Source organism: Geotrypetes seraphini, chromosome 4, assembly GCF_902459505.1.
Source record: "Geotrypetes seraphini chromosome 4, aGeoSer1.1, whole genome shotgun sequence".
In the NCBI taxonomy this organism is placed as follows: Eukaryota; Metazoa; Chordata; class Amphibia; order Gymnophiona; family Dermophiidae; genus Geotrypetes; species Geotrypetes seraphini.
The window spans coordinates 180,647,755-180,661,859 of record NC_047087.1 but is presented as its reverse complement, the minus strand read 5'-3'; the positions used below and the strand labels follow the sequence as shown (position 1 = coordinate 180,661,859).

The window sequence follows — 14,105 nt, the reverse complement described above, 5'->3', positions numbered from 1 at the left end:
GCAGCCTCAAACGATGTCAGCTCCTGAAATTGTTGATCATGTCCATGATCTGATTTGGCAGATAGGTGAATATTGACTAAAACAATTGCTGAGACACTTCAGATATCCAGGAAACTTGTCAGGTGTATAATCCACAAACAGCTGAGTATGCAGAAGCTGTCAGCTAAGTGGGTGCCCAAATGTTTGAATGCTGATGAGAAACAATGTTGAGTGGATACTTCCAAGTGATTTGCAGTATTTTCAGCGAGCTGGTGCCAACATTTTGGAATAACTAGTTACAGTTGATAAAACATGGTTACACCACTATGATCCTGAGACAAACAGTGGCAGCAATTGTGTTCTCCAAATTGTGTTCTCCAATTCAAGACCCAAAAGTTAGCAGGAAAGGTCATGACCACAGTGTTTTTATATTAGGTGTTGTAATGACTAACTATCTTCCAGGGACCAAATAGTTAATGTAGAATATTACTGTAACTTGCTGTACCAATTAAAGGAAGCATTTGAAAGAAAAAAAGAGAGGGAAGCTGTAGAAAGAAGTTCTTTTTGCAAGACAATGCACCTGCTCACAAGGCTGGCAAAACTGTGTATGTGTTGATGCAGTTGGGGTTTCAGTGCATAGACCATCCATCCTACTCACCAGATCTTGCTCCATTGACTATTTTCTGTTTCCAAACCTTAAAAAGTATTTGAAAGAGCAACAGTTTTCAAGTGATTTGGAGGTGATTGCAGCAGCAGAGCAGTATTTCAGTGTCCAGACATCAGAGTTATTTTTTGGAAGGGTTACAGAAACTTCAGAAACGATGTGCCAACTGTGTTGAATTTAGACATGAATATGTGGAATAACTTGTAAGTTTCATGGCTCCACATCTTTCCCTTCTTTGTTGGGCTGAGATCTTTTCAGCACCCCTTCATACAATGTATGATTGAGAACAAGTTTATAATCCTAACAAAGATTCCTAACATGTTGAGTTTCATATGGTTCCGGCCTCGTATTGGGAAGGACTTTTAGTGTAGGTTATTTGTGAGATTAATAGGACATGTGGTTCTTCTATCTGACTCTGTCATTAGGGGTTACCATCTGTTTCCACTGTATAGAAAACAGATTGGTCCAGTGCTGGTTTTACCCCCATTGTATACATGGATGTGTCATTCTGATTTTTTCCATCGATTTCTCTAAGAAAATCAGAACTACAAGTCCTTGCACACAGAGGAGAAAATCAGGATCAGATCGACCTTTCTTTTGAAAAAATAGAACCATATGGTAACCCTACGTTGTCTTCAAGGATTTGCCCTTAGGGCCCTTCCCTAGATGGGTAAGTAGAAGTGTAGTTGCTGAACATTGCCCTGCTATCCTGTATCAGTAGCTTTGGTACTTTCTCTTGCAGTATGGAAGTTTATGAGATGATGTTCGAACTGACAAGAAGGTTGAGAGATGCTGGCAACACAGGTAAATAGCATCATAAATGAAGGTGAGACTGTAGCCAAGACTCATCCATTGCAAACCCTTTGGGTGACTACTATCTCTGGAGGTATTGCCAGAATTGGAATAGTTGTGCTCCTTACAACCTATGCCTTTGTTTCCTTACACCCAAGGATTTAATTATTAGGGACACGCATGAGTCTAAAACACTGAACAGTAGCTAGGTGTTTGTGTTTTTTGCATATGACAATGCCACTTTTGCACATCTTCCTATCACTGACCTATCTAAAAAATGTCTTATCCCCACATTTTACCATGTTGGCTTTTTTCTTCTATTCGCATCTTTGATTTCCTGACTACTCTTCTAGCTTCTCTTAACTTTTCCAGATATTTTTACCTGTCTTCCTCGTTATGCAATCTTTTGTAGTTTATAAAGGCTAACCTCTTTTTCCTTACCTTTTCAGCTACTAAAGGAGAGGAAGGGGTTAGTAGATGATATGGATAGGCAAAGTAGATAGGCCATGTGGTCTTTAACTGCCTTCATTTTTCTATGCTTCTGTGTGCAGTTACTAGTAATGTGATGCATGTGTTTTAAGTAGCTGGCTATTCAGTAAGGAATAAAATTCCTGTCCAGTGACTGTTTTTGATAACCAGATGAGCTCTGAACTTTATTTTGAGCTCAGACTTACACTCCATCAACACAAAATGCTTTGCTACTGGCAACTCTACTCATAATAGGAGAGCAGTATACACTTGCCAGTTCCCTGGTAAGCATTACAGAAGTAGCTACAGCATGCCGACTGTACCACTAAGTCACCAAAGGCATCTGACTTGATGAAGGAGGGATGAAGTAATGTAAAACCTTTGATTTTTTTCAAGTGATATTTCTGGACTCTTAAAGCAGATACCAGGTTTGGGCCCAAATAGAGAGATCCATGGCACAAGGATGAGAAGAAGCCCCTGTTAGCAGGCTGCGTCCTGTCAATTTTTGTCAGGACTGAAGCCCCCTTTGGCATCGGGGCCCAGGATAGATGCCTTGATGGCACTAACTAGTTCCCCCCCTTTCTCTGGCTAGTCTACTATAGGAACTCTAACATAGTAAATGACAGCAGATAAATATCTATGCATTATAAATTCATGAATAAATTGTCTTATATTTCTGGGCCATAGACTGTAGAAGTCTGCCTGGCACATTTCTTAGGTTCCAACCACTAAAGTTACCTTTGAAGCTCACTCTAGCCTATTTAAATCATCCCAAATTACTGGAATTCCCAAAGTCCTCCTCAGCCCATCCCAAACTGACTAGCCTTATACAAGACGGAGAACTGTCCCTCGTTCTTCAATTTATACCCTTCACTTTCTGATTAGAGATCCTCTATGTTCATCCCATGCTTTTTTTTTGTCACCATTTTACTCTCCACCACCTCTCTAGGGAGGGCATTCCAGGCATCCGCCACCCTTTTCATGAAAAAGAATTTCCTAACATTACTCTTAAGTCTACTACCTTGTAATCTCAATTTATGCCCTCTTGTTTTACCCTTTTCCCTTCTCTGGAAAATATTTGGTTCTGTATTAATATCTTTTACAGAGGTATTTAATGCCTGTGTACCTCATTTCCCCATCCTTCCTGTCCTCTTACTGAGTATACATATTCAGATATTCCACATAGAAGAGAAATGTAAATGCTGCATACAAAAACATTAAAGACAGATGCATTCACAGAAAAGAAGGAAGAGTGGGGAAAATATAATGGAAATCTTTTGTGCTTTCTTAAGAAAATTCTTTTACAAAAACTACTGAGAGAGTCTACAAGATATCTACCAACTGTAGCAAGGAGCATGGGGGAAATGCTGAAGGAAAAATACTGCCACCAGCAGAGGGAGCCAGTGCACAGGTACTGCATACAAAAGCACACTCAGATCTACAGAGGTAACAATAAATGTGTCATAATCCAAAAAAAGGGACCAACTCTTGGAAACCGAGTTATTCAGCTGGCTATGTAAGCAAGAAAATGCTGATTCAAGTACAACAAACCATATCTTTCTATCATTTCATTTGCCAGAGATATACTGTTTCAATTAACAATATAATTCAACAAATAAATAGAACCCAACTGACACTGTTGCCTCATTTCTCAAATAAGCGTGCACTAAGACTTGGTACATTTTCTTAGATTATGACATAAATACAGTGGTACCTTGGATTATGAGCATAATCCGTTCCAGGAGCATGCTCGTAATCCAAAATGCTCGTTTATCAAAGCGATTTCCCCATAGAAAATAATGGAAACTCGCTTTGATACGTTCCGGCCCCCCCGCCCGAACAACTTAAACTTACCCCCCCCCCTGTCTAGCGCAAGCACAGATCGTGTGCCTAGAAGATCTTCTGGCTTCCGCCTGCCTGCCTGCCTTGAGCATGCATCTACGCATGCTCAAGGACTTCTAATTCTCCCTTTCGCCAAGAATCTCGGCGAGGAGGAGAATTAGAAGTCCTTGAGCATGCGCAGATGCATGCTCAAGGCAGGCAGGCAGAAGCCGGAAGCCAGAAGATCTAGGCACACAATCTGCCTGCGCTAGACCGGGGGGGGGGGGGCTAAGTTTAAGTTGTTCGGGCGGGGGGGGCAGTTCGCACGGGGGGGGTGCCAGTTGGAGTGAGGGGGCCTTTGCGAGCAGGGGGGAGCGATGCCGATTATCAGGTAGGGGGGGTCCTCGCAAATCGAGTCAACACTCGATTTGCAAGTCAAAAGTTTGCTGAGTGTTTTGCATGTCTTGCAAAACACTCGCAAACCAGGTTACTCGCAAACCGAGGTTTGACTGTATATTACACCAGATTCCAAAAGCTACAATATCTCTCTTAAAACTACTACATAAAAGATCGTTCTTTACAATTGTTTACATTTCCATTCTGCAGTAGAAGCTTCTGTTAAAGTAATCTCTTACAAAATACAAATTGTAAGAGGTTTATAAGCTCATGTTTATTGAATTCCATTCCAAATAGATTCATTTTCCTGAACTTATTGGAGCTCAAATCAAGCTAAGTTAAAAAAACAAAAAAAACAAACCCTAAATACAAACAAGACAAAAGTTTTATAGTGCCTACATTGATTACATTGGAATCTGGAGCTTCTTTAAAGTTGAAAAACCAACGAAAGTATTTGTGGTTATTTTGGACCCCTCATTGACCTACAAGGATCAAATTGCAAACTTATGGATGAAAACCATGTATGTAATGAGGCAGTTGAGATTGATGAAATCTTATTTTTTTGAGCATTAGTGGTTCAGATGTTGATATTATCACAACTCGATTATTGTAATTTATTGTATTTGAGCTTAAACTCAAAAAATGGTTTTTAAAAAAAAATTGCAGCTGATTCAAAATACTGTAATGAGATTGATATATGGTCTGAAGAGATACAATAGTGTTTCTATATTTTATAAGAAACTTCATTGGCTGCCTATACAGCAACATATAGGGCTCCTTTTACGAAGGTGCGCTAGGGTTTTTAGCTCACGCACAAAATTACCGCGCGGTAGCCAAAAATCTACCACCTCCTAAAAAGAAGGCAGTAGTGGTAGCGCACTCGGGAATTTAACACGTGCTATTGCGTGCATTAAGGCCCTAGCGCACCTTTGTAAAAGGAGCCCATAGAGTTTAAAAATGCTTGTCTGATTCATCATATTATACTGGCAGAGACTTCCAATCATCTCACTTTGTTCTTTTCACGTTTGCGTTATTCATCTAATTAGATTAATACATTTTTATTGCAGTTTCCCCCTTTTAGAGGTAGATGTTTTAAACATCAATTTAATTCTTCTTTTATATATGCTACTATTGTTGTTTGGAATAATTTACCTATACAAATAAGGACAGAAGTTAGTCGTTGGAAGTTTCAGAGAATACTGAAAAAATTTTTATATGATAAATTATAAAGTTAGCACTTTTAGTTAAAGAATTGTAAAGACATCTTTTTATTCAAGGAATTGTATTTTCCCATAGGATTATTATGGCTTCCTTTTTATGTAAATCGCCTTGAACTAAATGGTATTAGAGTGATTCAGAAATCTTGTATTAGATTAGATTACTATATAACCATTCATTGTATTGTATTGTTACCTGACACAACTTGTGATACCCTCAGTGAGTAAATTCTGGGTGACCTAGTACCCAAATCTTGTGGGAGTTTCACAACTAATGCACAAGTCCAAAAGAAGAAAGTTCATGCCACAGTGTTTCTCTGATGAAGTTCTCAAATCCTTATGGTGACATGACCCTGCTGATTTGATTTGATGAATTTAAGTTTATTTATCAAAGTTGGTCTGCATAAAGGAAGTTGCTTTTCCTTTTATATTACATTGAGAAGCCTACGCATTTTTATAGTCTCTTAAGGGCCCAATAATCAACTGGTGGCGATCAGCATTTTGCTGACCACTGCTGATGTTATACCCAAAAATTCAATGCTGGGTCAAATCTGGGCTCCGGCATTGAATTTCCAGGTATAAGGAGCTGGCTAATAATAACTGGTTAAGTACAATATTTGGTACTTAACTGGCTATGAAGAACTGCATAAAGTTAGGACTGAGTTTTATGCGATCCTAGTTATGCAGTTGTCATAACCCGGTTAAGTGCCAACTCCCCCCCCCCCCCCCCCCACACACACACACAAATTGCCATTTTCAGCTTAAGCACAAGCCAAGTATTTTTAGAGGTATTATTTGGCTAAGTGCCACTGAAAATGCCTGGGTAATCCTGGGCAGGCGATTGAAATAGCCAGGAGCTTCTCCCGGCCATTTACATTGTTTTGAATATCGGGCCCTAAGAGTCAGTATAGGACTAAAAACTATCTAGTTTGTTTTACCAGGTAAAGTCCTTGAGGTATATACATGAGGCATGAAGTTGTTCAGCTGAACTTAGAGCCGAGATCCCCAACTTGTGATTTGTGTGCCAACCCTATGATAGGATCTGCTCTTTTAACAAGTTAAAGTTTTATATGACGTGCACTATCCTGCTGTGTTAAGTTACCTTAACCTATTACAGGCTTAAATAAAAATAATTATTTCATGGTTTCTGTTTGACAACACAGGATAGTAATATCGCAACTATCCCAGATCCAAAATAGAATTTGCTGAATTAGATTTGCAGTTTATTATGTGAAAGAAGGAAAAATATTGAATGTTATGTTTTTTAGAATTTAAATAAAATAGGAGTTACTTAAGTTTAGAAATTGACTTGTTCATTGTTTGAATAAAAGGGAAGAAAATACTTTTTTTGAAACAATTATTCAGTATTACAAAACAATATACATTGTCCATTATAAATTTCCAGTATCCACCAACATGTGGGGAAAAAATGGCTTGAGATATTTTGAACAATTTGTGAAGAAAGAACAGATCCTTAGCTCTGGGGACTTATGAGAAAATTGTTTCTTACCTGATAATTTTCTTTCTAGTGCAATAGGTGTGTCATTCTAGACCGACGGGTAATTATCCCAGTACCCGTGAGCCATGCAGAAGGAATCCACTCTGGTTTTTGATTCCCTCCTACTTCACCAGAGGGCTCTACTGCCCTCTTCATTTTTTTCCTTCTACAGGCATTCTCGGCAGTACTGAGGAGGAGCAGCCTCTCAGAGATCCTTCCAAGGATCCAGATAGAGGTTCTCAGGACTCGGATGAAGCCAGGCCTCCAGTTCCCGTTCTGCTTCAACCTCCAAAAATAATAATAATAACTTTATTTTTATATACTGCAATACCACAAACAATTCAAAGCAGTTTACAGAGAAAGAGACTGTATACAGACAGCGATATTACAAAAAACTTTCAGAATTACATTAATATGACGCCAGGTCTGTAGCGGTTTCTGTCAAGATAGAAGGACGGCTCTTGGACTATGTGCAAGCCTAGGCAAAGATATCATCAGACCATTGGGTATCTTATTGTAAACTGCATCAATTCCTTGCAGAAAATTGTGGTATATAAGACACTGTATTGTATTGTACTGGAAATCATTCAGAGTGGATACAAGCTCGAATTCGCCCGACCCTTAACGGACTGGTTTGTGGACTCCCCAGCGGGGCGACCAGAAAAGGTAGGGAGGGTAGAGGCCACAGTACAGAGGTTGTTAGATATTCAAGAAATAGAGCTTGTGCCATCCAAAGATTCGGGTTCAGACAGATACTTCATTGTGCCAAAGAAAGGCTCAAACGATTGGAGACCCATTCTGGATCATACTCACGTCAATGTAGCGCTCAAAGTTCTGCACTTTCACATGACAGTTCGATCTGTCATAGCAGCGGTTGCACTGGGGGAGTTCCTAGTTTGTCTGGATCTGACAGAGGCCTATTTGCATATTCCTATATTTCCAGACCACAGAAAGTTCCTGAGATTTCATGTTCTGGAAAACCATTACCAGTTCTCGGCCCTCCCCTTTGGTTTGGTGACAGCACCTCACATGTTCATCAAGGTGGTGGTGGTAGCTGCCCACCTTTGAAAGATGAGCTTACAGGTTCATCCATTCCTGGACGACTGGCTGATGAGAGCTCCCTCGTTCACCAAAGGACAGCAAGCAGTAGCTCATGTGGGCTGAGTTTTGCAGAATTTGGGTTGATAGTGAATTTCTGAAAGAGCCAACTGACTCGTCTCAATCTCTAGAATATCTGAATGTCTTGTTCAACACAGCAGACAGCCGTGTCAATCTTCCAGAGGCATGCAGACAGAAGATCTGCATTCAGCAGATAATGAGCTTACTAGCCAAGCCAACTCCATCCACGTAGCACTATCTCCAAGTGTTAGGCTCCATAGATGTACAATAGATGTGGTTCTCTGGGTGAAGGCTTACATGTGTCCTCCCCAAAGCACATTGTTATCACGCTGGTCACCTCAGTCGGACTCCCTGCAGATGCCCCTACCCTAGACTCTGGAAGCCCAGGCCAGTATGTACTGGTGGCTTCGTCCTCTGTCATTAGCCAGGGGCATTCCCCTCCACATAGCTTCCTGGGTAATTGTGACAACAGATGCCATCCTATTCGGCTGGGGGATGCACTGCAGTCGTTGTCCAATTCAGGGACATTGGTCGTCCGCCCAGAGAAAGTGGTCAATCAACAGACTGGAGCTTTAAGCCATTCAGTTAGCTTTGCAGAAACTACAGAAGACTCTGTAAGGACAAGCAGTCTGAGTCTTCTCAGACAGTGCTACTGGAGTAGCCTATGTCAATCAGCAGGGGGGCACAAAGAGAACCCAGCTGGGTCTGGAAGCCTGCTTACTATTCAAGTAGGCAGCGCTTCATCTTTTGGCACACACTGCAGTACATGTAGCGGGAGTGGACAATGTCCAAGCCAATTTCCTCAACAGACAGATACTGGATCCAAGCGAGTGGACGCTGTTTGCGGCAGCCTTCCATTGTTCATTGCTGGGGTTCCCCGACATTCAATCTCATGGTAACAGCACAAAACAAGAAGGTGGACAGATTCTTCAGTTGCAGGTTTGAGCCCGGAAACATGGACCTAGACACTGTAGTCCAGTTGTGGCCATAGGGCGAGCTGTTCTACATGTTTCCTCCTTGGCCCATGATAGGAAGGATCCTCCACAGGATCACAAGTCATCAGTGAAAGGTCACTCTCATGGCTCCAGATTGGCCATGAGACCATGGTATGTAGATCTGGTTTGTCTTCAAACAGGTCCCAGTCTCAAGCTGCAAGTACAACCGGACCTCCTATCTCAGGGACCAATGGTCATAGAAGATCCAGATTGTTTTGTTCTTATTGTATGGCTCTTGTGTGCGAGGTGTTAACACACAAGGGATATTCAGAAGTAATCATTGCTACTCTGTTCGGGTCTAAAAAGCTAAGAAAGGTCTCTGCCTATGCTAAGGCTTGGAAAACTTTCCAGCACTGGTGCATCAAAGAAAAGGAGGAGCCTTTCGCTGCTCCAGTCTCTGTGGTGTTAGTCTTCCTTCAGGCTGGCCTTCACAAGGGACTCTCAGTGGTGTCCCTTAGAGTCCATGTAGTGGTACTCTCTTGTTTTAGGGCTCGACACTGGTGTCTCATCCAGACATAGCCAGATTCCTAAAAGGAGCACTGCATATCAGGCCCCCCCAGTGAAACTTCCATCCCATTCTTAACGTAGTTTTGTAGGGTCTCAGCCAGGCTCCATATGAACCACTGAAGAAGGCATCCTTGATCTGATGGCCAAAATATTTTTTCTGGTGGCTATTACCTCAGCGAGGAGGCTCTCAGAGTTAACAGGCCCTTTCTTGCAGAGAGCATTTCCTCAAAGTTACGGAAGCTGAAGACTCTGCACTGTTCCATCCTTTTTTGTCAAAGGTTTTTTCATAAGAACATAAGAATTGTCACTGCTGGGTCAGACCAGTGGTCCATCGTGCCCAGCAGTCCACTCCCGCAGCGGCCCTTTTGAATAAAGACCAGAGCCCTAACTGAGATCAACCTTACCGGCATATGTTCTGGTTCAGCAGGAACTTGTCCAACCTTGTCTTGAATCCCTGGAGGGTGTGTTCCTCTATAACAACCTCCGGAAGAGCGTTCAAGTTTTCCACCACTTTCTGGGTGAAGAAGAACTTCCTTATGTTTGTACGGAATCTATCCCCTTTTAACTTTAGAGAGTAAGAACATAAGAACAAAAGAAGTTGCCTCCGCTGAGGCAGACCAGAGGTCCATCTCGCCCAGCGGTCCGCTCCCACGGCGGCCCATCAGGCCTATTGCCTGAGCAGTGGTCCCTGACTTTTTCTATAACCTACCTCTACTCCTATCTGTACCCCTCAATCCCTTTGTCCTCTAGGAACCTATCCAAACCTTCTTTGAAGCCCTGTAACGTGCTCCTGCCTACCACAGCCTCCGGAAGCACGTTCCATGTATCCACCACCCTCTGGGTGAAAAAGAACTTCCTAGCGTTTGTTCTAAACCTGTCCCCTTTCAATTTCTCCAAGTGCCCCCTTGTACTTGTGGTTCCCCATAATTTGAAAAATCTGTCCCTGTCTACTTTTTCTATGCCCTTCAGGATCTTGAAGGTTTCTATCATGTCTCCTCTAAGTCTCCGCTTCTCCAGGGAGAACAGCCCCAACTTTTTTAGTCTGTCAGTATATGAGAGATTTTCCATACCCTTTATCAGCTTAGTTGCTCTTCTCTGGACTCCCTCAAGTACTGCCATGTCCTTCTTGAGGTACGGCGACCAGTACTGGACACAGTATTCCAGATGCGGGCACACCATTGCACGATACAGTGGCAGGATGACTTCCTTCGTCCTGGTCGTGATACCCTTTTTAATGATACCCAACATTTTGTTTGCTTTCCTTGAGGCTGTGGCGCACTGTGCCGACGCCTTCAATGTTGTGTCTACCATCACTCCCAGTTCTCTTTCAAGGTTACTAACCCCTAGCAGTGATCCCCCCATTTTGTAAGTGAACATCGGGTTCTTTTTCCCTACATGCATGACCTTGCATTTCCCTATGTTGAAGCTCATTTGCCACTTTTTGGCCCACTCTTCCAGTGTCGTCAGATCCTTTTGGAGATCTTCGAGATCCTTTTGGAGAACCCTCTCATGCTTCCTACCTTGGAGAGGGTGAACAACCTGTCTTTATTTACTAAGTCTATTCCCTTCAGTATCTTGAATGTTTCTATCATGTCCCCTCTCAGTCTCCTCTTTTCAAGGGAGAAGAGGCCCAGTTTCTGTAATCTCTCACTGTACGGCAACTCCTCCAGCCCCTTAACCATTTTAGTTGCTCTTCTCTGGACCCTTTCAAATAGTACTGTGTCCTTCTTCATGTACGATGACCAGTATTCCAGGTGAGGGCGTACCATGTCAGTACAGAGGCATGATAACCTTCTCCGATCTGTTTATGATACCCTTCTTAATCATTCCTAGCATTCTGTTTGCCCTCTTCGCCGCCTCCGCACATTGCACGGATGGCTTCATCGACTTGTCGACCAGTACTCCCAAGTCTCTTTCCTGGGGGGGTCTCTCCAAGTAAGCTTATTTCTATTGTTCAGACAGATCTTAAAAAGATGGTCTAGTAGACAGAATATGGACAAATGTTCATCTAGTACAACTAGATGGATGTATCAACTGTATTAAAGAAATTTTCTATCATTCACTGTGATCTCTGTTCTACTTATCTGCTTAGATCACCCCCTGCTTATGTTCTTATGTTAAACATGCATTCATTTATCACTAAATATGTGTTCTTTTCCCACTTTTTACTGGGATCCCCCTTTTAAAAAAAACCCAGCAGGGAGCAAGTAGGAACTTGCAAATTATAGGCCAATCACAAATATACCGTACGAGTCCAAGGTTTAAAGATTAGTCTGGACCCTAATGCAGTTACTGCAAAATGCTGGTCACCATACTTGGAAATGGGCTTTAGGCATGCAAACTCCACACAAGTGTTTCACTTAAAGCTTTGCACATAATTTTTTCAAGTGAATGGTTAATATATTTGGTAAGCAGAATGATTTTTTTTCCAGCTATGAAATATGAGAAAGATAAAAGCAAGGTGTTATAAGCTCAATGAGGCTTTTCCCTTCCTATAATAGTTGTATTATGATTATTACTGTTATGATTTGTGGACCAAGTCAATACAGTGATAAGAATAAAATGAAGATTTGGAGATTTTGTTTTGATATTAAACTATACTTACGTTCCCTTTTTTGTTTATATCTTGTCCAAATGAAACAATACTAAAGATGTTAGGGGTTTTAATAGATTTCATGTTGTCCTTTTATTAAACAAGAATGTTTCTGGAAATTGAAATAATTTCATAGGATCAGTAATTATTTTTCTTTTATTTTAGTTTATCGTAGTTGTTCATACCCTTATAATCAGCCAAATAGATTATTGTGATCTGCTTTTGTGTGTTGGTCTGATAAGTTACAAAGATGCTTGCAGACACTGCAAAACACCTTGGCTAAACTAATATGTCAAATAAATAGATGGGATAGAGCAGGGCTGCCCAAGTCCAGTCCTCGAGATCTACTGGCAGGCCAGGTTTTCTGGATATCCACAATGAACATGCATGAGAGAGATTTGCATACCAAAAAGGCAGTGCAGGCAAATCTCTGTCATGCATATTCATTGTGGATATCCTGAAAACCTGGCCTGCCAGTAGATCTCGAGGACCGGACTTGGGCAGCCCTGGGATAGAGCATCTCCTTTATTAAGAGGATTGCGTTGGGGGGCGTGGCTTGGAGCGCGCACGATATGGCAGCTTAACCGCGGCGCTCCTGAATCCCAGGCAACAACTGAATAAAATAAAACTATTTACTTCACTTGTCCGATTTAAAAATAATAAAAATCAACGGCGGAGATGGCAGCGACAAGGCAAGGAAAAAATGAAAAACCTTGTACATCGGGAGTCTCGGCGAAAAGGTCAAAGGTAACCCCTGTATCGCCGTCCAGCGTACCAATCCCGCTGGAAGCAGATGAAATTAATGAAAAAGCTGACATCATGGCGGAATTATTTAAAATCAAAATAATGTTGACTGATAATGCCAACAAATTATCAGAAGTAAAGGAAGAGTTGATTAACCTGAAACAAGAAATCCAAACTGACAGACAAAGAATGTCTGTGATGGAGGAAAGAATCTGTCAGTTGGAAACTTTCACACAAAAGTGTGAAGAGGAAAAGAAAGATGTAACAGCCTTAAAAAATCAACTAATTGACATGGAGAATCGAGGAAAAAGAAAGAATATTAGAATCCTTGGCTTAGCTGAAAATATTGAAGGAGAAAACCCTATACAGTTCTTGGAAAATCTTTTGCCTAAACTGCTGCAGCTAAATTCTAAATGGCCGTTGGAGATAGAACGTGCCCACAGAATCCCCACAAGAAAACCAACAAACCAGACAGCTCCTAGACCTCTGATCTTCAAAGTATTAAGATACCAACAAGCATTTGAGATCTTAAAAGTGGCAAAAGCAAATAAAAACCTAAACTATAAAGGATCTAAACTGATTTTCGTTCCTGACTTTGCTAAAGATACTGCAAATATAAGGAAACAACTCCTTACATTCAGACAACAATTAAAAGAAAAGGGCTACATGTATGGACTTTACTATCCGTCTACAATGAGAATTTCTACAGGAAATAAATCTATGTATTTTCAAGATCCTGCTAAACTGAAAGAATTTTTGACACAAGAAGAACCAATGTCTACATAATAAAGCAGAATAAAGCAAATTTATCTAATGAAAATAGATGGAAATAAAGAAGGAAAAAAGAAGAGGAACTAATGTCTACATATAATCAGAATAAAATGGAAGTTTCATCTGAAGAAAGGATATAGAAAATGCAAGATAAAATAAGAATGACAATTTTTGATTCAAATTTTATTACAATAAATTGAATTTTATGATTTAAATTAATTTTTGATTTTATTCCATCCAAAAAAAAAAAAAAAACATTTTATAATTTTTGACTCAATGAATTGAATACTATTTATAGAATTATTGCATATATATTTAATACTGCTATTATTATAACATTGATATTTAATTCCTAAACATATTAGGTTATTATAAATGATGATGTTTAAAAATGTTATTATTACAATATGATATATGGAATTAGAGCTATATTTAAAATATATGGAATTTATTGTAGGGATAATATATTAGTTTTATCTAAGACTTGAAAATATTAAGATGAATTATCCAATTATAATTTATATGAATTACTACATCTATA

General features: G+C 40.5%; 1 protein-coding gene across 4 annotated transcripts in view; it reads left to right on the top strand.

The window, feature by feature from the left end:
* CUEDC2 (CUE domain containing 2) overlaps positions 1-14,105 on the top strand; it is a 94,761-nt gene that overhangs the window by 45,811 nt on the left and 34,845 nt on the right. For all 4 annotated transcript variants that reach the window (XM_033943813.1, XM_033943812.1, XM_033943815.1 and 1 more), the window contains exons 4-5: positions 1,386-1,447; positions 3,196-3,314. In XM_033943813.1, coding sequence (XP_033799704.1) covers positions 1,386-1,447; positions 3,196-3,314 — 181 coding nt within the window. The remainder of the gene's footprint in view (positions 1-1,385; positions 1,448-3,195; positions 3,315-14,105) is intronic.